Source organism: Eretmochelys imbricata, chromosome 5 (genome assembly GCF_965152235.1).
Source record: "Eretmochelys imbricata isolate rEreImb1 chromosome 5, rEreImb1.hap1, whole genome shotgun sequence".
In the NCBI taxonomy this organism is placed as follows: domain Eukaryota; kingdom Metazoa; phylum Chordata; order Testudines; family Cheloniidae; genus Eretmochelys; species Eretmochelys imbricata.
Window position 1 is genome coordinate 26,139,417 of NC_135576.1, and position 24,753 is coordinate 26,164,169.

At 38.9% G+C, this 24,753-nt stretch overlaps 1 protein-coding gene across 4 annotated transcripts in view; it reads left to right on the forward strand.

Moving 5' to 3' along the window:
* Window positions 1–24,753, forward strand: part of NIPBL (NIPBL cohesin loading factor) — a 294,724-nt gene that overhangs the window by 162,561 nt on the left and 107,410 nt on the right. For all 4 annotated transcript variants that reach the window (XM_077816769.1, XM_077816768.1, XM_077816765.1 and 1 more), the window contains exon 10: window positions 18,360–19,964. In XM_077816769.1, the coding sequence (XP_077672895.1) occupies window positions 18,360–19,964 (1,605 nt within the window). The remainder of the gene's footprint in view (window positions 1–18,359; window positions 19,965–24,753) is intronic.

The following is a 24,753-nucleotide window of genomic DNA, read 5'->3' on the forward strand; positions in this document are numbered from 1 at the left end:
TGATAGATGGAATCACAGTTTCTAATAGATATTAAATAACGGATCAATTAGTTGATGAAAGAGACACTTACTTCCCTTGTGCACTAGTTTACTGACCATACAGTATAAACATCTTTTTTTGAAATTACAATAGAATTGCTACACCACTTCTGTTTTTATCACCAGTCATATCTAACATGAAAGGTATATTGGATCAGAATTGTACATCTTTTTTTAAAAAGGCAATGGTATGATTGGATAATATATACTTCTACATTGCTTTCGTTTTTGATCAACTGAACACCATTGTTTATCTGTAAATTACATATTCCAGTGAACTACTATATACAGTACCTATTTATCAGACTTGTGTTCTCTACGCCAGAGGTTCTCAACCTTTTTCTTTCTGAGGCTTTCTCTCCCCCATATACTGTAAAAATTCCATGGCCCACCTGTGCCACAACAACTAGTTTTCTGCTTATAAAAGCCAGGGATGGTGTTGGGGGTAGCAAGCATTGCCTGGGAAAGCTACATTGCTCAGGCTTCGTCTTCAGCCCTGGGTGGCGTGGCTCAGGGCCCTGAGCTTCAGCCCCATGCAGAGGGGCTTTGGCTTTCTGCCCTGGGCCCCAGGGGGTCTAACCCTGGCCATGCTTGGCGGACCCTCAGGGTCCCCGGACCCCTGGTTGAGAACCACTGCTCTATGCCATAGAGGCTAGACTAACATTTGGAGTTTTCCTTTTGCCTCTTCATTTAAATATCTATGTCTAAAGCCTGCCCTCCATAGATGCCTTTTCAGGATGATCCTTTCTTGATCCTGTTTTACGTTTCTGATCATGTTAACCAGTTTGAAGGTCATTTGCTATGAAGTTATAACAGTGGAATAAAACCCCACCTCTAGAAATTGAAAACAAGGGGGGTATGTGGATGTGTTTGTGTGTTACGTGGAAAAGGCATGTTAAATGAGAATGGGTAAACCTTAGTTTTGTTTAAAGGCAGCCTGTATACTATCTGTTTAACTTCTGAGAGAAAATCTTTTTAAGTCTGATGCTAATTTAGCAGAGGTGTCAGAGAAAAGCCTTGCTGAAGTTAAACAGGGCAATTTCTGACTTGATAATACAGTTGCAACTGAACATGTATGAACCAACATCTGGACTGGGCTCTATTTTAGTTGGCACCAAATTTGGGTATTAACAAATGCAGACTTAATCACCCATCCAGAGAGAGCACAAGTTTTTTCCTTATTTAGACCAAAAATTCTGTTTAAATAAATCAAAACATGTTTCTAACCCAAATTTTAATATTTATTACTGGAATTAGTAAAACTTTAAAAAATCTTTTATTTGGTGATAAATTTGAGTCTTGTCACATTACATTATGCATTATTTCAGATAATCCATTTATGGAGAGAAATATGTGCTCTCTTCAAATGTATTCCCTCTTAATCTGATTTTAATATACTTTTGATGGAAGGAAATGCTTTTCTGAATGGCTAAGCTGCTATACTTCTTCTACTAATAATTAACTTGATTTAAAAGTGCTTTCAATTTATTTCCTAACCCTTTGTTTCTTCAAGAATTGTCTCTGTAGATCCCAGCTCTTGGGATGTTTTCCAAGGCCTTTAACTGAGAACCATCTAGAAAAGCAGTGTCTTTTGGGGTTGCATAACCACCCTTCTGCAGCACTCAGATATTCGGAGCATGACTGTAAAAGGGGATTCATAGACCAAACCACTCTGTTAGTACTTCATTGTGGGTACTGAACCATCTTAGTGCTCCTGTCTCTCTGCACTGTAATTTTTTTGTGCATACTTTAGTTTTTAAGAAAAGTGTAGCTTTGTTCTTTACTTAATTTTTCTGGTAACTTTTCTGCCATTGCGTGAAAAACTTGAGTGTTACATCCTTAAGGTGATGCGACCCAACTTCAGTCAGTGCAGATGGTTGTCCTAGGTTTTTCTGGCTAGTTCTTGGCTCTAGTTCTCTCCTCCTGGTTTTGTATGGCTGACAAGAATGAGTGCACAGGCTTTAATTGGTGCCCATACTGCAAAGACAAGATGTTCACTACAGACAGATACATCCAGTGTTTCCTGTTCTTGAGGGTGAGTCATTCCCCAGATGCTGCTCTGAGTTTTATGACTTATCTCTCAGGATAAGGAATATGAGCAAAAGTGTATTTGGTGCTTAGTCCTTGAAGAGTACCTTCTCATCTCAACCTGCTGGTTCTAGAACCATCACTGGCTTCTTTTATATGATCACCCTCAGGAACCATTGAAAGGTTGGTGGTCTTTCCCAAGGTTTCCTCAGCTATGGAGTCCTTTGGGGTTATGATGTGTCTACAGCACTGTACTTTCTCAGAGATGCACTCTAAGGCTTCTCACAGCCATAGTTTTCTAAACTTCAAGGCTTTTGGTGCATGTGAACATGTTCTTTCCACGGGTGTTGAATCATTCTGGAGAAGAGAAGGAACTCTCCTGGGGATTCTTTTCAGAACTGGCATGAATGATATGATGAATGATCATGATGAATGGGGATCTGTAGACTTTGCAGATTATGGTGCCGTCCTCACTGAGTGCCTCAATTCCAATACCTCTGTATGTAGCTCCCTCAGAACAAAGCTGCTTCAAGTTGAGTGGAGACCTCAAATCTGATGATGGCACTGGAGCAACATACTAAGCAGATGCCTCCTTCTCTGGGCTGTGCCAAATCTTTCTGGAATAAAGAAGAAAAAGGGAGATTATCAGGGCACAGATTGTTGCTCTAATAACTGACATGGTTGACCTTAGCTTCATCAGATGTGAGTAGGAAGCATCATCCTGATACACTGCCCCACACCGAAAAGCTCTTCTGGGATCCATTTAATTATTTTGTCCTTATGGTCATTTGGACCTTCATTTACATGATCCTTTTTGTAGTCTTTCCATCATGACTAAAAGGTACTGAGGAGTTTGGTAAAATGTGTAATTTTTTCTTTGCCTGCTCTTGGGAAGAACAAGCCATCATCTCCTTCTCCTCTTCCACTTAGGGAATCATTCTCTAAATTGATCAGTATTGTGAACAACTTGTCTGTATTAGAAAAAAACTGGTGAAAGTAATAGTGGCTCATCAGATTAATCCAACTTCTCTTTATCAAGTCTCAGGTGTCAGAAGAAGACATAAATGGTAACATGAGTGATTCCTGAAGGATTTTGTAGGAAATGGGATCATCTTTGCATCTCTTTGAGACAAGAATTATCATGAGGTGACCCTACCCCAGATCAAGTACACGGGTAGACCTGTATATGCTAATGGACCTCTTTATTTTGGATGGCAGACAAGACTCCCTGTTTCTACTTCTGATCATACTCAGGAAAATCAGAAATTACAAGGATGTACCTATTTCTCATAGCTCCTACTTGGGCTCATCAATTTAAGTATTCAGACTTTCTGTACTTCTTGATGCTTCTGTTTCCTCTTAATTACTTTTGAATTTTCTCTTGGGAGCACAGCCACATTCTTCATTCTGATCTTAGTCTGTTCAGAGTATTTTGTAAAATTCTGACATTGAGTGTTCTAAGGAAGTCCAGCCTTCCCTGTGGACTATACCTTGAGATGGAGAGAAAGTTTGTGTTCCAATGACCCTGAGCACTCTGCCAGCAGGAGTTTTAGCTCCCGACAGCACCACCCAAGCCGGACCGGTTGGAGGTTGAGCAATAGGCCAGCAATCTATCCTTGTAAAAGAGTTCAGTTATAGAAACACATCAAGGTAGTAATTTTGGCAAACAGCATGATAGACAGGGATGGTGAACACATGTTTGTACCCTAAGTGACACATGACTGTGCGGGAAGGATGCAGATTCAGAAGAACGTGCAAGAAAGTTACAATCTAGAAAATTTCCAACAAGGAATGTTTTTTGAAGCAGAAGAGATTTTCTTTGGGTTAGATAACAATTTGGACCTTTATCAACACCAGTTCCTTAGACTTTTGACTGTCTCATTTGAAAAAAATTTGGTTTGTCTCTTACCACTGCTAGGATGCTTATGTACATTATTTTTGCATATGATCCTACTGTTCCAAGTTTTAATCTTCCATTACATTATACTTTTTAAAATGCTCACTAACTCTCCAGTTGAAGAGCAGGGTATATATCGGGAGATTTAAACTTAGTATTTACAACATTAATAGAGGCACCTTTAAACCTGAAAACTGCCTTTCTGAATGCTATAACCTCATCAAGGAGAATGAACTGGAGGTTTTAATGGCTGACCTTCCTTACAGGGGTTAAAAGTATCACCCCCTATTTTTACCTCAAATGGTTAATGTTTTTCCCTAGACCACATATGTTACTGTGGGAAGCAGATAACATATTCATAATATTAATAGGGCCTTATGCTACTGTTTAGAAAGAGGAAGGAAGAAAACCCATCTAGAAGTCATCTAGCTAATATATAGCTTTTAGTGAAAAATCCAAAAGGGAATCCATTTCTGTTTAGAGTTTCAAAATGCATTAGGCTTGGATTCAGATTTGCTATAATTTTAGTTGGAGGCCCTGTATTTGTAGGATTGAACACTCATTCTTTTGGATCCTAGGCAGGTTCAAAATCATTTTTATGTAATGTGTCTGTCATATAAACTTATATGGAGTTACAGTTCTAGCTGTACAGAGTACTGTTCTCTAGATTCATCAATTTGGGAGAGCCGTCAGGCAACTATCATTGAATTCTCAGCTCTTCTCCTGAGAGGCTACTGCACTTAATTCCCTAAAAATAGGGATCTACAGAGGCAATTCTTAAAGGAGAAAAAGATTACCTACCAGTAACTGCATTTTTCCAGTACATTGCCTCTGAAGATCCATTCTCCCCACTTCTTTGGTATCCTTGTATGGATTCTTTAAACTAATGGAAGAAACGGCTACTTGGACCCTTTTATAAATTTGCTTCCAGTGTTTCGATCTGTGAGGGGGCACTTGCATGTCCCCTGTGGGCACTTCTTTTCTAGATGGTTCCAAGCTGAAAGCAGCAGACACATACATCCCAAGAGTGTGGATATGCAGGAGCAATACACTCAAAACTACAGTTATTGGTAAGTAATCTTTTTGTAATGTAACTTTTACATTAAAAAAACAACAACACGAGCAATAAGAATTAATTACTGATGTTGCCTGAAGCATTGTGTGTAATTTAATATTGCCTATACATTTTCATGACAAAATGTGTAGCTACAGGCAATGTACTACTGGTGTACAAAATGAATGGTAGAAGCTTAAGATCATTCTTTGTTTTCCTTAAAAAAAGAGACATGAGTTGTTTTGTCATTTGTATACTTATCCTGTACAAAAGTAGACTCTCAGATACAAGGAAGAAGTTGAAATGAGGCATTTGTGAATACTTAAAATGGGAGGAAGATAACTTGGAGCAATATGTATATTAAAAAATCTAGTGTCCCTACAAAAAAAGAAAACAAGACCAAATAGGATGCTGTATGTATTTTGCAAGTGTGACAGGTAAACTTTATGAAGTCTGCATTTTGTATCACTGTACACTACACTAGGTGGAGCTAGTGTCCTTATGTAGCATTGGTAATGAAAAAAGTTTGCTAGTGTCCTATTTTTATAGGAGACAGTGAGATGTTTAACATAGATGTGATTGTAATAACGTAGAAAAAAAAGAATTTCAGTTTACTGAAATTAGATGTTAGTCTATCTGTAAAAATTGCTTGAATTTCCCTTTTTAAAGAAGGTGAAATAACAGACTGAGCAAAGAAAACATGTGAAAACACTTCTGAATGTTTTTTTTTTTTTTTAAATAGTGTAGATCTCCAATGGCAGTCTAGGCTCTTCCAAGTAGAAGTTTGTTGAAGTGTGAATCTGGTCTCTGAGGATAGTAGTAAAGTAGTATTTTAGGATATAAAATAAAATTGCTTCATTCAGACTGTGGCCTAATAATAGGACTATCACTGTACCTATTGAAAGGATGGGAGGAAAGGATTTGTGACAAAAGGAATTGTCCAACGAATAATTTGTCCCGTGTTCTTTGTGCAGTCATGTGTAACAGAGAAAGTGATGATATAGAGGTGGAGCTAAAAAAAAGTTATTGCAAGTCAAGATGAACATACTGCTTTTGTAGTTTGTAACTGGTGGCTGAATCCACTCTGATATTAATTAACATAACATGATGTAGGCTTTGCTCATTATCAGGCAGCATAAATGTCATTACAATTAGTTAAAGTATTTTCAAATCGAAGGTGTGATGGTGTCAGAATAAAATCAGTAATCTGTCAGAGGAATGTTGGGGAGCATAAAACAATTTGGCAATAAACTTTTAAGAGTTTGCCACTTACACAAGCTATTGGATATAAACCAAGTTGTAAATCAGTCTCTCACAAGTAGTACTTGAATAAATGTTCATTATTTTTTCATTAAGGTACTAACAGTATTTTAAATTTTTCTGTGTTCATTTTTTTTCAGATTTTCTTACTATTTTAAGTATAGTATGTATGTTAGATTTTCAGGTACTTGTGGAGAATTATTCTTTTCCAAACAGTTTTACCCATTCACAAAGTGATCACGTCGATGGAACCCAACATTTACATTTTGAAAACCTATTTCTTGGGAGAGGTTAAAGTAGGTTACACATTAAACTGTTAAAATGAGAGAGATTTAGTAGGGAACTACAGTGTCTGAATGGTTTTGAAGCTTGGCTGCCACTGTTCCATAGTTTTAGTCATGCAGTTTTCTAGTGTACTAATGTAAATTGCCCCTGACAATACAGAGGCACGTTAGTCAGCTTGACAGGAGCAGGGAGTTACAAGGATCAGGAGAAGAAAAATTATAATGCCTTGTGTGAGCTTTCAGCTCCTAATTACACTAACTACATTACCATCCTGTTACAAACACACTTCCAAAAATAAGCTGTTCAACTTCCTGAATTCAGCAAAACTGCTCTTAAGTCTCCTTCAGCCTAAGGCAGATCAGCTGAGGGACTACTTAGTCTCAGTGTTTTCTCCTGATATCCCTCTTTATGGGATGTTCCTTTTCCCTGTGTGACTAGAAGCAGATTGGGTCTTTTAGCAGTCACCTCTCAGCACAAGTTTCTAAAGTCCTCTGCTTTCAGATTTGAATTTATGGCAGACCGTAGGTGTCTGCTTGTTGCAGAGACTTTGGAAGCTTATTCAAGTAATCTTTTAGCAACATAAGGCTTTTTGACGTTCTATGCTAAACTAATTTTACACACACACTCACACTAAAATATTTAAAAGTTTAGCTCTGTTCTTCAGCCTTTAACCTATTTCCATCCAGGGATCAGTGCTATGGAATCTATCTCCTTTGAGATGCTGAAGAGGAATGGAGACACTCAAGGCATCATGGACCTGAAGTCTGAATAAATCCACAAGAAAGTCAAAATAGATAAAGAAGATGAAAGGATGATGTAACTAAGGTGACTTCGTGACATCTATAAGATATTTGTAAAGAGGCCTACCTTAGCATATTAATACAGCAGAACCATTGAAGGTACCCACAATTCTGCTAATATGAAGGGCAGTAACAATACCAGTTTCTTTCTTTTGGTCTCTACCTTTCCACGGTTATTTACAAAAGACCCTTGTCAACATGATTCTCTTGGAGAACAGAACATACATGTCTAACCATTCGATTCCTCTCTGTCTAAAGTCATGTAAGAATTCATGGCAACTGTATCATGTCTGGAGGAACATGGTTTTCTTTTAAATAGGGTAAGGAGTCAGCTGCAACCTTGGAGACTTGATGACCTACAGTTGTTCTGGATACTGTCCTGGACAAAAATGTTCATTTTGAAGGAGAAACTAGAAAAGATTGTTTAAATGACCCAGTCACCACTCATCCAGCCACCATACTTACCGCAGGTCCTGATATGCTGGTTTCCTTTGTGGACACCGTTCATTTGGCACTGCTGTCTTGCAAACCTGGCAAACAGGTAGATGAAGAACATACATGCTGATTCCAATTGTAATGTCCCTTTGCTAGTGGGCGTAACCTCAAATATTGGAGAAACAGTAGTTTCCAAGAATGAAGGGTGCGTTTGAACTCTGTGGTGGCTCTAGTGGTATTGGCTCAAGGATGAGAAAGGAAACTTAATTGACTGGAAATCTGAGCCATCAGATTAGCCTTCCCTCATTTTCAACATCCTCTCCTGATCATGTGCTGATCCTCACAGAAAATACCACCACCATAGCCTATGTAATTTCACAAGAGGCTAAACATTTTTTTTGACTCCATAGAGAAATGACGTTGATAATGTCTTGAGAACAAAAACTTTCCCTTTTCCCTCAGGGAACTTTATAGAAAGAGAACATCACATCCTTTCTTTGCTCAGCAGGAAAGATACATGCCCAGGAGAATGTAGCTGGATCAATCAGTTCTTCAGACTTTGTTGGATTTGTTTGTATAGTAACAGTACAAAAAATGGAGCAGTGCTTGAAAAGAAAAAAAACCTGGAGGTAGAGAAGTTGGATGCCATACCTCTAAGATGGTCAAAGGACTGCTCTGTGGCTTCCCACCTGCTCCACTGGTTGCAAAGAAGCAGGCCACAGAGACTGACTGCAGTTTATTGGTCCCACAGGTCCTGGCTGTCATTTGATTTATAATCTGTAACCACCACTCAGACTGAGACAAGGTCTTGTTCTGCACCAGAACCTGGATCTATGAAAGGAAAATATTAGTCTCTATGATATGCTAGTCAAGTACTAGATATGCTACCGCCATTGCAGCAAAAATAATAATAAAAAAACTATGGATCTAAGTGGCTGAAGTTTGAACACCAAAGTTACAAAAGATGCATAAAGTCAGTCAACTAAGATGAAGGATGTTTTTGAATTCCTTCAAATTTTTTTTGTTTTCATGGATCTCCAGAGTAGTGACTTAAGAAGGCATGATCTCCTTTGATTTATTGTCCCTAAGGGTGCTCCACTACGGTGTGTGCACACACCTATGCACTTTCATACAGAGATTTTTTTTTGTCAGGGAGGGGCAGACCCACCATTGCTCAAGTTCCTTCTCAACCATCTGTGGCTAGTGATGGATTGTCACAGTGTGCGCTAGCTAACTTTCGTAGTTTCACTCCTCTGACGGTTAGAAACCGTCATCTAATTTCAATCGTAAAATTCTTGTTGGCCACTTTATATCCATTTGTTCTTGTGGCAACAACTGTTCCTTAACTTAAATAACTCTTCTCCCTCCCTGGTGTTTATCCTTCCTATGCACTTATGTAAAGCAATCATATCTCTCTGGTAGTCAATGCCGTTAATGAGAGAAATGGACAGCATTGATCCAGATCAACCTCTCATGATACAGAACTTAAATGCTTGGACTTTTCTGGCCTTGAGAGTTGCTCTTTGGCCAGTCTACAATTCAGGGTTGTCATCTATCGTGCTTTGATGGCAAAAGCATGACTTTATTAATTACAGCAAATACTCACATTGATTATTATTTGCCTCAAGACCAGAAGAAACCATTTCAGGCTCTCCAGATGATTGCCAAAGCTTCTCTACAGGCTTCACTACATGCAGCTGACACAAATTGTTCTTGGCAATTTATGTTATAGTTATGCATCAAGCTCTGTCTGCAATCCTCTGGTCTCCCCACAGAGGTCCAAAATACAGTGGAGGATCTTCCTTTCAAAGAGCCCAAGCTCTTCAATGATACAACAGACAAATCCCTTCACTCACTGAAGAACTCTAGCGGGACTCTGCAATCTCTTGGCATCTACATCCCTACAATGAAGAGAAATATAACAAGTTGCAGACAGCGCAATGGTCTTGCCCACTCAAGTGACAACCCCTGCAAAGACTAGTTGGAACCACATAGGAAGAGCTCCAGATTCCACAAAAAGGGACCGTCATCTGTGTTACTTCAGTTGGTGACTTTTCCCAAGCAGCTATTTTGATCTTTTGGTTTGAGGGTCATGAATCTCCCAATATTTTGGATACTACGCAGCACCACAGAGTGAATGAAGGGATGCCAGATTCCACCTAAGGACTATTGAAATGAGCTTCACGTTGCATTTTAGAATGTTACAAAGCTTCTGGATTGCATCCCCCCACCTAGGATGACTGCCCATTCTATTAGGGCACAATGCACCTCTATAGCCATACTTAAGAACATACTAATTGCAGATGGTTGTCTGTGCATATTTTCCAAGCACTATGTTATCATGCATGTTTCCGGGGCAGATGCAGCCTTTGGTGAGACTGGTGTCCAGTCTGTACTGAATCTGCCTCCTCAAAATGCCCTTCCATAATTCATGGATGGCTTTTGGGTCATCTGAAGTAGAGCTCCAATTGGGACAATAACTTGGAGGAGGAGGAGGTTACTTGTAGAGTAACTGAGGTTCTTTGAGATGTTTTGTCTCTATGGGTGTTCCATTACCTGGAGTCCTTCCCCTCTGTGTCTGGAGTCCTTCCCCCTCGACTTCATGGTTGAGAAGGAACTGAAGCAGTGTTAGGTCCATCGCTTCCTATTATACCCTCACAGTGGAGCACAAGGATATGTATGATGAAGGTACAGATCCATGGGTATAGGGTGACCAGACTGCAAGTGTGAAAAATCGGGACAGCGGGTGGGAGGTAATAGGAGCCTGTATAAGAAAAAGACCCAAAAATCGGGACTGTCCCTATAAAATCGGGACATCTGGTCATCCTACATGGGTAGGGCCCTACCAAATTCACATCTGGGAAAAAATGCATCACGGACCGTGAAATCTGGTCTTTTGTGTACTTTTTCCATTATACTATACAGATTTCATGGGGGAGACCAGAATTTCTTAAACTGGGGGTCCCAACCCAAAAGGAGGTTGCGTGGGATAGAGGGATTGTAAAGTTATTTGTAGGGGGGTCGTGGTATTGCCACCCTTGCATCTGCATCTGCACTGCTGTCTGCAGAGCTGAGTTGGCAGAGAGTGGTGACTGCTGACTGAGGGCCCTGCTCTGAAGGCAGCAATGCAGAAGTAAGGGTGGCAATACCATACTGTGCCATCCTTACTTACTTACTTACTTACTGTGCTGCTGCTGCTGGCGGCAGCGCTGCCTTTAGAGCTGGTCTACCACTCTCTGACTGCCTGCTGTCTGCAGCAGTGCAGAATCATAGAATCATAGTCTTTAAGGTCAGAAGGGACCATTATGATTGTCTAATCTGACCTCCTGCACAATGCAGGCCACAGAATCTCACCCACCTGTTATACCAATAAAATAAAAACCAGCAGGATCTTATTAAAGGGAAAAAGGCAAAATACCACATTTATTGTGAATACAGAAAGAATCATAGTAAGCAGTTAGTTCTAGTTATAACATTCCATTCAATCTCATATTTATTCACACATTCATTCATACAAACACACACACACAGGTTCTGCAAGGTTGTTATCATAGTTACCAGCCTTAGAGTTGCTCATGCCAAGCCACTGGCCATGTGGCCTGGACATGAGGAGGGAGCAGGGCCTTGTCAGATGCTCATCTGATGCTCCTGGAAGTTGGTTTGCAGAATCAGACCCCAAAGTTCTCACTTTTTAGAGTCTATTTTTATAGGAATTTCTTCCTATGCCAGTCTATGGGAATTGCTTCATCATGCTGTTGCTGAATCAATCAGCAGATAGCACATTCCTGACGGCTCCAAGATGTTATCTTGTTCTTTGGTTCTCCCATTCTTGAGGCTGTTGGGTGGATTCCAGTCTGCCCTCCGGGGGGGGGGTCCTCTGGTTATTTCCACTTGACGCCTTCTTCAGCCGATGGACACTGGATTCTTAGGCTGGCACCTCCCTGATCATTCAGTTATTATCCACACCAAGCATCCATCCACATACATCCTCTATCTCTATTTTAATCACAATTGTTAATACAACAAAAGGGTGGGGAGTCTCTGGGTGCTGTTTCTGTTGTTAGAGTATTGCTTTGAGTCTCTCTTTCTGTGAATTGCTTTGAGAATAGACTCTGTCTTAGAATGTACTAACACAATTAGCAGCTTGCAAGTTTCACACATAGAGGGAGAGAAACAGTACCAAAAACCAAGAGACCTCTTAATTAGTAATACCCTGGAATTTAAACTCTGGGGAATCAAACTCATTTGTGATTTTAATACAGAACTTCTTTAATATGATCCAACACACCCACTCCTGTAACAAACCCCTAACCTATGTCTGAGATATTGAAGTCCTCAAATTGTGGTTTAAAGACTTAAAGGTGCAGAGAATCCTCCAGCAAGTGCTGCAGAGGAAGGCGAAAAACCCCCAGGGCTTCTGCCAGTCTGCCCTGGAGGAAAATTCCTTCCCAACCCCAGATATGGTGATCAGCTAAACCCTGAGCATGTGGGCAAGACTGACCAGCCAGACACCCAGGAAAGAATTCTCTGTAGTAACTCAGATCTCACCCCACCTAACATCCCATCACAGGCCATTGGACATATATATTGTTAATAGTTGAAGATCAATTAATTGCCAAAATTAAGCTATCCCATCATATCATCCCCTCCATAAACTTATCAAGCTTAGTCTTGGAGCCAGATATGTCTTTGGCTTCCACTGCTCCCCTTGGAAGGCTGTTCTAGAACTTCACTCCTCTGATGGTTAGAAACCTTCATCTAATTTCAAGTCTAAACTTCCTGATGGCCAGTTTATATCCATTTGTTCTTGTGTCCACACTGGTACTGAGCCTAAATAATTTTTCTCCCTGTGTGGTATTTATGCCTCTGATATATTTATAGATAGCAATCCTATCTCCTCTCAGCCTTCTTTTGGTTAGGCTAAACAAGCCAAGCTCTTTGAGTCTCCTTTTATAAAACAGGTTTTCTATTCCTCGGATCATCCTAGTAGCCCTTCTTTGTATCTGTTGCAGTTTGAATTCATCCTTCTTAAACATGGGAGACCAGAACTGCACACAATATTCCAGATGAGGTCTCACCAGTGTCTTGTATAAAGGTGCTAACACCTCCTTATCTCTGCTGGAAATACCTCACCTGATGCATCCCAAGACCGCATTAGCTTTTTTGACGGCCATATCACATTGGTGGCTCATAGTCATCCTGTGATCGACCAATCCTCCGAGGTCCTTCTCCTCCTCTGTTACTTCCAAGTGATGCATCCCCAGTTTATAACAAAAATTCTTGTTATTAATCCCTAAATGCATGACCTTGCACTGTTCGCTATTAAATTTCATCCTATTACGATTACTTTAGTTTACAAGGTCATCCAGATCTTCCTGTATGATATCCCATGACTCCCTAAAGTTACAACATCATGAAATTTCAGATTAAATATCTGAAATCATGAAATTTACGCTTTTTAAAATCTTGTCCAATTTTTTACCAAAATGGACTCTGAATTTAGCAGGGCCTTACCCATAGGGAATGCGCACGCACCAGAAGTGGAGCATCCATGGGGACAAAACATCTCTAAGAACTCCAGTTATTGTATAGATAGGTAAGCTTGCCTTTCTGTAATCCTGAGTATTTGACAGTAAGAAGCCAAGAAGGTTATTGATCCTACCTGCGACTTTTTTTTTTTTTAAATTAAATTGTACGTAACAGCAGGATCCTCACTTAAAGAATTTTCAGTGTAACCATAATAGTGTGACTGAGAAAGTGGAGTATTATAAAAAAGGTCATAAGTTTCTTGCAAATCGAATTTTTTTGAAGTAGTTTTAATTAAAAACTAAAGTTTATATAATTTTTTTTTTCAAATTTGGAAGCTATAATTCTGGAAGATGGTGCTAGTGGCAGTTTGTAAGGCCAGGTATGGATCCATAAGAACTTCCCTTTCTCCATTCAAGGGGGAAAGGGGCTTCCTATATTTTGACTGTCAGGCATAGAGGTTCCAAGAAAAAAATTCATAAGCACGTCTGATTTCCCTACCACCACATCTCTGTGTTATTGAGAGGGTCTTTCATCCAGCAGGTATTATTGGGTAGGAGAAGCTCAAATCTCAAAGCCTAAGGGATGTACTTGACCTACAGTAAACTAATTTTTGCTTCATTATTGTCAGATTGTGCTGATTGTTTGTTTGTTTGGACGTAGGCAGAGATAAATGACAGACAAAAGCTTGTTGGAGAAGAAACAGGACACTGAATGTGTTTTGTCTCTGTAAATTTTATAATTTGGGCAGTGTCCTTAGCACTGAGTAATGGTCTTAAACAATACTAAGTCACTTAACTTTGGCAGGTTTCAGAGTAGAAGCCGTGTTAGTCTGTATCTGCAAAAAGAAAAGGAGGACTTGTGGCACCTTAGAGACTCACGAAAGCTTATGCTCAAATAAATTTGTTAGTCTCTGAGGTGCCACAAGTCCTCCTTTTCTTTTAACTTTGGCAGTGGCTGCTGCTACTTCCAGCTTCTCACATTGCTGCTGCTTGGGGAGGTGGGAGGTAGGCCCCCTTCTGTTATAGTTTCATAGTTCCAGTGGGAAATTACTGTTAAGAGATCATGTTTGTGGACAGACAGATGCTTCTTGGGTAGCTAGGTCCACTCCCAATTTGGAGATGAGACAAGCATGGACAGAGGGTGACAAAATCCACATCTGATAGGAAAGGTCTAAACTTCCTTACAAAGCAAAGATGAAAATGCAGACTTTTTAACTGCTGCTATCTGGATGTATGCAAGTGAGCTAACAAAATTCCTAGGTGGTGAATCTGGAGAAAGAGAAATTGTGAAGATATCATCTCTGCTATTTCTTCTGGTCTTTTTTCCAGCTAACCAACATCACTCTGATCCAGATTAGTTTCACGTAGGTAGCTGTCATTCATGTCCCAGCCATAGCCATATACTTGGAAAGCAAGTACTCAGGCCATCTCACTACCTCTCCTAGTATCTCCTAGTAGTATTGAATAGGTGGGGTAGCATTGTAGAGTCTTGGATGAATCATCATCTAAATCAAGCTTCTGCTCTTCTCAGGAACAAAAGAATGATGGGTGAATTTAAGAGCAATTTCTGTGCCATATTCAAGCCTAAACCCACACTGAAAACAGTTGGAGAAGTCTGGACTAAATGGATACTAAATTATGCTAGAACTACCTCACCACAACCTGAAATACACAGTTCCTGCACCAAGAAGTTGATAGTCTAAGCAGATCTTCAACAATAATAGACCCTCCAATCTATTCAAAAGCCATCCGCAATCACCCAAAACAATAAGCAACTGATTCTTTCCTATGTCTGCATTTTCATCTTTCCTGATTCTTTCCTATTCTTTCCTCCTTAGTCACCTTCAAAAAATGTGAGGTACAGAAGAGAATCCTAGCAATACTCCCACTTTCTCTTTTTTGATCTATAAGCAAGAAGACCACATGCTTGCATAAATCCAATTTTAGTGTGAGAGACTGCCTACATTCCTGATTTAATAAAACCAGGAGAACCACACTTGCTTGCTGATCCTCCTGTTGCTCATGCTAGACCCCGGGTATCCATCTGGAGACAATTGGCCAAATAGGCATACAAAGTAATCTAGTCAGGTTTCATCCACAATTTTAAATAACTGATTATGTCTTTAAAAATATACTAGACACCTACTAGATAGAGGACTAAATCAGCTAGCTGAAGGCAGATATGTAAGAGAAGAAGGTTGGGAAGAACCATCAATAAGGTCTAATGGCAACACCTTAATCCTTATTGCAACCTCTCAGCAACATTGAATTGGTAATCCATGGAGTGCATGACTAAGGACTGCAGGTAGGCTACACATACCATATAAAACAATAAACCCCATCAACCAGTAACTCCTAACCAGGGGACATCTGTCAGAAATTACTCCTCCAACACCGGTTCCCATTCCTATTTGTCATCTTAACTTCCTTCCTGTTTAATCTGTCCTAATCTCCAGTATATACATACCCTTTTCTCTCCCCATCCACCTAATAGTTCCAGATCCAGTCCAAATGGAGCTTGGTCAGTTAATGTATTTAAAAACTGGGAAACATTTTTGCCACAGTCCTAGATCAGCCACATCTGGATATGAGTAATAAGATATGGTCTCTATTCTTGTCTAAGAAACTTGGGCAGGAATTTAATGTCAGGTCATCTTAATATTACTGAAGATTGCAATGTTTAGAAAGAAGATTGCCAGTCCCTTTCCATACAAAAACTGCTTGACCACCTTCTTTGCTTGTTTGAGTCCAACTTAGACTAAATCCTCCCAGATACATTGAACAGCTCTTTTGGCCTATTATGACCTAGTTGAAGGTAGACCTTTTTCTCTGCAATTTCTTGTCAATTTTGTAGGGGCTTGAAACTTCTTTAGCCTCCTGTTATAAAGTCTTCTGTGTCATGAAAAGTTATTCTGGTCTTGACAAAACGGAAGAAAAAGTTCTTTTTGGGCCACTCAGCTCTTTTGAGGTTAATTTTTTTTCATGGAAGTTCATTTTCCCAGCGTCAGTGACTTCATCTTGTGGAGTAAATGAGCTTCAGGCCCTTGTGACCTCTCTGGATGGTGTCAGAGTTCCATCTTAGTGAGCCCATCATCTTCCCCACATTATTCTCATGCTTTGATGCCCACCTTGGAGAGGCCCTTCTCTGTACACTGGATGTGAAAATGTCTTTGGAATTCTTACTTGGTGCAGTCTAGAAATTCCAACCGTTATTTTGTTTCTTTTTAAACCAATTTGCTGGTTAATGCTGGTAACAAAAGGACCATAACCAAGTGGACGTCTGAGTTCATTTCTTATTGCTATCACCTGAAGTCTGGTTAAAGGGTCAGTTGACCAGAGGCAAGGTTATCACAACCACCTGCCCGGAACCAGAGCGTTCATAGACCTATCCAAAGCCAATTATGTGGTCTTCTCCTCACACATTTACAATGCATTCTTGCTTGTCTTCAGCTGTTGGAAGGGAATCCTATTCCAAACACTTTGCTCCAGAACTTATTTCTAAAGTAAAGCTCTCCTACCTTCAAAAAAAAGTTTTATTTACATTTTCCAGTGTTCCTTATTTGCAGTTTTAGCCAATTTTTGTGTGGCGTTTTATACCTGCTTGCTGTTTCCTTCTGCAGTCGTGAATGTTGTATGTGATGTTGCATTTTTAAGATTCATCCGAGTCCTCATTTTATAGATACGTACATAGAGATATGAACAAAAATTAAGAGAAAAAAAATCCCTTGTTCACATTATTACTGTTGACTATGTTGCTGCTTGTTACAACTTTGCTCTCATTTTAACTTTAGGGAAGATACTTCAAGCTTTTTACTCTCCAGGGTGAGAATCTTTCAGAGGTTGTAATTTTCCCTCTGTGGAGATTATCAATTTGCAGAGTTTTATTTCATCTCTCCGACTACCCTCAGAGTTTGAAGCTTACCCTTTTTATGTTTTTCTCTCTTATATCTTGTCGATTTTTTTTTTCTTCTGACACTGAGGTGAAACTGGGAAAATCCATCTTGCAATAAAGAACTGAAAATTCAAAGAAAGAATTTAAAAAGCTAAAAGACAAAAACAAAACAGACCCTACATTTCAGGTCTTGTTTGCCAAATACAAAAAGATTTGTGACACCTGAAAGTATGGGAAGTACTGCAAGTAAAGTTTTTAGCTTCAGGGACCCACCAGATGAATGTTCATTTAGAATACCTTGTTGGGAAATCCTGATAGTAATGAATTAGGTTTAATGGATGATAAACATGCTATATACTATTTTTATATTGACTTCTTATAATCTACCCATGACAAGGTGCTGCTTTTTTAAATCCAAAGTTATCAGGATTCTACTCTAAGTATATGTTGATTTTGTAAATTGTAAACCGTAAATTGAAATCTTAATTGTCCAATCAAGTAATTGAAGTTAGAGGATATTTATATTCCATTCAGAAATAATATTTTAAAAAATTAAGCTTGCAACGTGAAGTATTCAGGTTTGGAAATTCACAATACTGCCCCTTTGTGTATATGAATTATAGTGCAGGCCTCAGCTCTTCCACTGTACTTCTCCAGAGGTGGTAGTTTAGTTTTTTTTTATTCTCACTGTTCAGTTTTAGTCCCTTAAACTGTTTGCACACAATCCAAACACCACAGTGAACAGGGCAGAGAGAATCCATGCCTTGTTCGCTACAAAACTCTGCTTTCTTCGCCTCCCTTTACGTGCACTGAATCAAACTGGGTCCTGCAGTAGAAAATGTATTACACTATGCATAAAAAGCAATTCTGGTTATGGAGGAACACCTTAACTTTTTCATTTGCTGATTTATGAATGCTGCATGTTATCTTTCATGTTCTTTTAACATTAAACCATAATCCATGAATATACTGAAAATGTGTTTACAGATATGCACACACTTACTTTCATAGGGTAGGTTTGTTGCCTGTGTTTCTGTAGGGAGACTGTTTTTCAGGGTTTTTTTTGGGGGGGGGGGGTGTCTTTCACTTAGAGGTTTATCCTTTCATGTGTATTGTGTTTTTTTTTTCTTTCAATCTGCAGATAAGCCTTTGAAGAAGCGAAAACAAGATTCTTATCCACAGGAGGCTGGGGGTGCTACTGGAGGAAATAGACCAGCTTCTCAGGAGACAGGTTCTGCAGGAAATGGGTCAAGGCCAGCATTGATGGTTAGTATTGATCTTCAGCAAGCAGGACGAGTGGACTCTCAGGCAACTGTAACTCAGGATTCAGACACCATCAAAAAGCCTGAAGAAATAAAACAGTGTAATGATGGATCTATTTTTATTCCCCAAGAAGACCCTGTTGGAGTTCTTAAACTTAAACCTGAAAACCATCCCGAGACCCTTAGAAAAAAGTCAGATTCTGAGTGTCAAAAGACAGACATTCAACAAAATGAGAGCAAACAGACAGAAATGCAACAAAATGAAACCAAATGGATGGAAAGTAAACACAATGAGAGCAAACAGATAGAAGGTAAACATGAAAGTAAGCATGACAGCAGACTAATGGATGTGAAACACAATGAGAGCAGACTGATGGAAACAAAACAAAATGAAAACAGACAGATGGACGTGAAACAAAATGAGGGCAAACAAAATAATGGCAAACAGGAAATAAGACACAGGCCTGAAACGCCAAAACAGAAGAATGAAGGCAGGCCTGAAACGCCAAAACAGAAGAATGAAGGCAGGCCTGAAACGCCAAAACAGAAGAATGAAGGCAGGCCTGAAACGCCAAAACAGAAGAATGAAGGCAGGCCTGAAACGCCAAAACATAGACATGATAATAGAAGAGATTCTAGTAAACCGTCTTCAGAGAGGAAACCTGAAATATCTAAACATAAACAGGAAATTAAATCTGATCCCTCCAGGGTAAAATCTGAAAGTAGATCAGATCCAACAAAACAAAGACCAGATGGACGTTCAGTTCCTGAGACTCCAAGGCGTGACCATGATAACCTTAAACAAAAATCTGAGGACAGGGGCGAATCAGAGAGATATAAGGGAGATCCATCCAAGATCAGAAGACCTGAATATTTGAGATCCTCAAGCAAAAGTGAGCATGACTCCAAACATGGGATTAAATCTGATAGTTCAAAAACTGAGAAACTAGAAAGAAAACATAGACATGAGTCTGGTGAGTCAAGAGAGAGGTTCTCTTCTGGGGAACAAAAATCAAGACCAGACAGTCCTCGTATTAAACAGGAAAGTAAAGGGGATTCTAGTAAATCAAGACTTGATAAACCTGGTTTTAAATCACCCAACAGCAAGGATGAACGAAGGACAGATGGTAATAAGAGTAAAGTGGATAGTAATAAACCACACACTGACAATAAGGCAGAGTTTCCCAGTTATTTGTTGGGGGGAAGATCTGGTGCATTGAAACATTTTGTTATTCCAAAAATCAAGCGTGATAAAGATGGCAATGTCACTCAGGAGCCAAGGAAAACTGAAATTAAGGGTGAACAAAAGGACAAAGTGGAGAAGATTGGGCTAGTAGAAGATCTAAATAAAGGAGCTAAGCCAGTAGTTGTTCTGCAAAAGCTTTCTTTGGATGATGTACAAAAATTTATTAAAGACAGAGAAGATAAATCAAGGAGCTCTTGTTTTAAACCCAACAAGAACAAGTCATCCAAATCAAATAAAGGTAAGACTCTTTTAAGGTTAATTTGTATTACATTTAGGAAGTTCCCTCTCTTCCTAAATTTTTTTAATATTGCTATTGATAGAAATTGAATAAATATTTTTAAAATTTGAGCTAATTGAACTGGCACTAATGAATTATTTCTCTGTTTTATTACGTGAGTGGTTTCCATTTGACTCTGTATAATCTCAGTTATGCAATGGCTTGTCGATATTAGAAATCTTTCATCGGTGGGACTACGCTCCTGTGCAAATCCCTTATGTAGAGACACTTAATTCTAAATCATGCATAGATATGGTATAAATATGATTTAAACTGGTTTAAGTGTCTCTACATTAGGGATTGCAGTGGGGTAAATAAATCAATTTAGTTACACCAGTGCAAAACATGCACGTATAATCCAGCCCTAAGACTTTTTACTATTCCTGGAATCTATAGCTTCTTAAAAAATGAATGGAATGATATGATTCAGTAGGGACACCTAGTTGTATTGGGCAAACTCATTAACCAATCTACGCTATAAATGAGTATTGCGGGAACCCACATACTACATGGTTGTCCCCCAGTATGCTTAAAGCAGCATGGCTGTGTTAATGTATTAGCCTTGAGCCTTTAGCTCAATTTGGAAACACCATTGTCTGTCTGATCCCATCTATGCTGAAAGACTGAAGATCTTTTAATTGATATATATAACCTGGTCTGCTGACATAGTTGAATTCATAGTGTGGACAGAATCTTATTTGATGTAGCTTGTATGTTTTTAGGTGGGTGATTTTTGTATTGAATTAACACTTCATTTAGATGACTGAACAAATTTGTTTCTTAGTGCTCATTTAGATGATAAACACTATAACTCCACATTGTGAAAGCTACCATCAAGTTAAAAATTATGGTTTTAAGTGTTTAGATGTTAAATGAATGTAAAACTTGTAGAAGTCATAATGTGTCAACATCTACAAGTCTGTCAGGCCACAAAATAAAGCATAAATCAATTGTGTGGTGGAAGAGGCTTTTAAATACATACATTTATACATATGAGCCCATAGCTGCTTAAATAGCTAACATCATATCTAATTGCTCACAGATTTGACATTTAGACATTTTCTTATAAAGCTGTCTTGATTCAGTAAGATGAAGTAATGCTCTTTGTGTGTTGTGCATGTGTGTACATAAGTATGGAGATATCTGGGATAAACCAAAAAACCATGTGATAAATTTATCATGCACCTTTCACTGCTACACCTAATCTCTGCTCACAGTTTATTTTAGCTCTCCAAACCTCTGAGCTGCTCAAAACACCAATTATATTTTTTTAAATATCAACCTACTAGTGAAAAGTTTTCTCATCTCCAAAATGTGAGATTCACTCCTGCCGCCTCACACAGTTATCTTTCTGAGGTTTAGGGCTGGGTCTTGCAACCATAACTAAACCTTTCTAGAAATGAAAAATCACAATTTTATGTCTCATATCTCAGCCTAAAAGATTAGAAATGGGAGCTTTATACCATTGACGAAGGAATATTCTATGCTTTCTGATGGGATCCAGCACTACTCTTGGAAGGGCCTAAGATGATGGACTTTGAAATCATAATTTTGTCATGTGTAGAAAATCTATTTTAGATAATTTTTAGAGGTTCTTGCTCCCTCTGAGTCCTTTGCAGTTTATATATATGCACCCTCTAAAATATTCCTAAAATAGATTTTCTGTAATTTGTGGCATGTAGAGAACACATGGTGGCTAAAGGTTGTAATGACACTTTTTAGTGGTGATTAAATTGCCCATTTAGCGATTAATGGCTTTTCCACACATGAGCAATGCATTCATCTTAAACTCTTGCTGATAGAACTTAAACTACCCCTTTTTATATTCCATATATAGACACACATGCAATATATTGTCACTTTTCCAAAGTGAAAACGTTTTTTTCTGTTAGTGGGGAAAAATGTAAATCCCTGAACTAGCATCTGTCAGTTTTTTCAGTTTTGTTTCTAGACTCATAGTCTTAGAGAACTGGAAATAAGCTCGATGGAGAGTCTGTAGTTAAAGTAACTAGGTTTCTTTTATAAACCTTTTGACATGTGGCCATCCACATTTTTCAGAAACTGCCTTTGCACTTCAAATTCTGCATGTGTGTTCTATGTTAACATTTGAAAACCTTATAGACAATCTGTTTCTATGATGTGTGATGCTGAATAATTCGGTGTAATTCAGTGTTTGAAAACACTCATAACTAGATCTAAAGGTCTCCCTTGGCAGCTGCTGGCTGAAGGATTCTGCCTAGCCAGTATGAAAAACACTTGTGCCATTTCCCAAAACTATGCCTTCTCCAATTTAAAGGAATTTATTGTTCTGTGTTTGTGTACAACATTTAATTTTTAAATTTGTCAGACATTCTTATAAATGTAACTTTTGATAACACCCTTGCTTTTGTTTATTCATTACTTTCCTGCATGGTTTCACTCAGCTTTTTTTCTCTTCTATCATATAATAAGTTGTGGTGAGTCTTTTCCAGTGTTGTCTTCAATGTCCATTTTCTTTCCCACCACTAACTTTCGTCTATTTCTCTTACAATTCCTACATGGTGTTCTGCACCTCCTTCCCCGTATTTTCCTTGTCCTTTCTTCTTCTGCTACCCCCCCAAGAAACCTCTGAGGCCTGTCTATGCACACAGGTTGCTCTGGTTTAATTTTTAAACAGATTTTGTTGAACTGCTGCAAAACCCTGTATAGATACTCATTCAGTTTGATTGGTTTATTTAAATTTAGCTTAAAATTTTCCTAATCAATTTAAGATGACCTAAAATAAACCTGGTTTCAACTGAAATAAGTGTCCAAACAGCTTTTAGCAGCTGTCAAATTAAATCAATTTAAAAATCACACAGTTAGTTAAACTGGTGCAATTTTTCATCTAAACAAATCCTTAGTGGCATGCAGTTTTTTCTCCATCAAGCTTTCTCTCTGCTGCACAGCCATCCCAGGTACATGGGCTTGTGTAATTTTAACAGACTCCTAATAGACAGAGGGATAAGCCTGTTAGCCAAAGACTTAAAAAATAGGGGCATTGCTGGGAAAAAGGAGGTTCCTGGGATTCTCCAAGTTGTTATCCTGAACCTTGATTTGGGATCACTGTTCTTCATATAGGCCTCTAGCTAGTAGGCCATTAATAAATTTGAATCATCCCTCCAATCCCCTCTGGCTGTTTGAAGGAAAAAGGAACATTTTTTCTGTTCCGTTCACAGATTGAATGTTTTTTCTAAAAGATAGCTCCAGCTCAACCAGAAGTTATGGGCTTGATACAGGCATCGCTTGGATAAATTCTATGATTTGTGTTATTCAAATAATAATAAATTACTATAATGTTCTCTTCTGGTCTAAAAATCTGTGAGTCCCTCCTCCTCCCCCTTCTACTCCAAAGTCTCTTACTGCAAAGGTGGGTTGTGTGTGAGGTCTCTGGTATTCTTCTTTCTCCTCAGTAGTCTGGCTGCGGTGAGTGGGTTATATTTGCAATCCTTCCTCTATCCAGATTCCAGTTCTTCGTTCTTTCCAGTCAATAGCTCCAGTGTCTGCCTCTGTTTCTGCTCATAGCTGTGCCCTTGAGCTGCAGCATGAAATTGAGCTGATTCTTGTCAGTTTCCTGGCTACTCATAGAATTTGGAAAGGAGCAGTTTTCTCTCTGCAGCAGCTTGCCAAAATAAAGAGCAGCCACAAAGGAAATGGAACTGTCTGCAGACTTAAGAAGATATTGGTGATTTGGTTTACTTTCAGTTCATGTTTGGAAGCCACCACAACAAAAATAAATGTAATTATTTTTAATAGAGGCTTCAGTTCTGTAGACGCTGATGCTGGCTGAGAAAAGCTTCCTACTCTCCATAGGACAAATGGGATTTTTTTTGAGACTTGTGTAGAACACCTTTTTTTGGGTCTTGTCATATCACACATGAGCTTGTCTTAAAAACTGTAGTGGTTTCACCGAAGAATCTTTGACAAAGTCTAGTGCAGAGGACCATTTTTCATATTTAGACAGATCATTTTAGGATTAATCAGCATGGATACCGTATTTGTACTGAATGCTTTCAGATTCTGGCTAGATCTACAAAGGAGATTTTAACCACTCCCCAGAAGTTTCTGTTAAGACACACTGATAACACTCTGTGCAGCTGTTCTGTGACTGTGTAAAAATGGCATCATCTTACTTAAAACTGCTCCTTAAGTGTATTCTTCCTACAGAAGCAACTAATTTTTTTTTTTACTGATACTTATTCCCACTAACACTGCAGAGCCAATATTATACTTATAGAATCATAGAACTAGAAGGGACCTCGAGAGGTCAGCTAGTCCAGTCCCCTGCACTCAAGGCAGGACTAAGCATTATCTAGATCATCCCTGACAGCTGTTTGTCCAACCTGCTCTTAAAAATCCCCAGTGATGGAGATTCCACAACCTCCCTAGGGAATTTATTCCAGTGTTTAACCACTATGACAGAAAGTTTTTCCTAATGTCCAGTCTAAACCACCCTTGCTGCAATTTAAGCTCATTGCTTCTTGTCCTATCCTCAGAGGTTAAGAAGAACAATTTTTCTCCCTCCTCCTTTTAACAACCTTTTATGTACTTGAAAACTGTTATCGTGTCCCCTTTCAGTCTTCTCTTTTCCAGACTAAACAAACCCAATTTCTTCAATCTTCCCTCATAGGTCATGTTTTCTAGACCTTTAACGATGATTTTTGTTGCTCTTCTCTGGACTTTCTCCAATTTGTCCACATCTTTCCTGAAATGTTCTTGTGTGACATCAAAA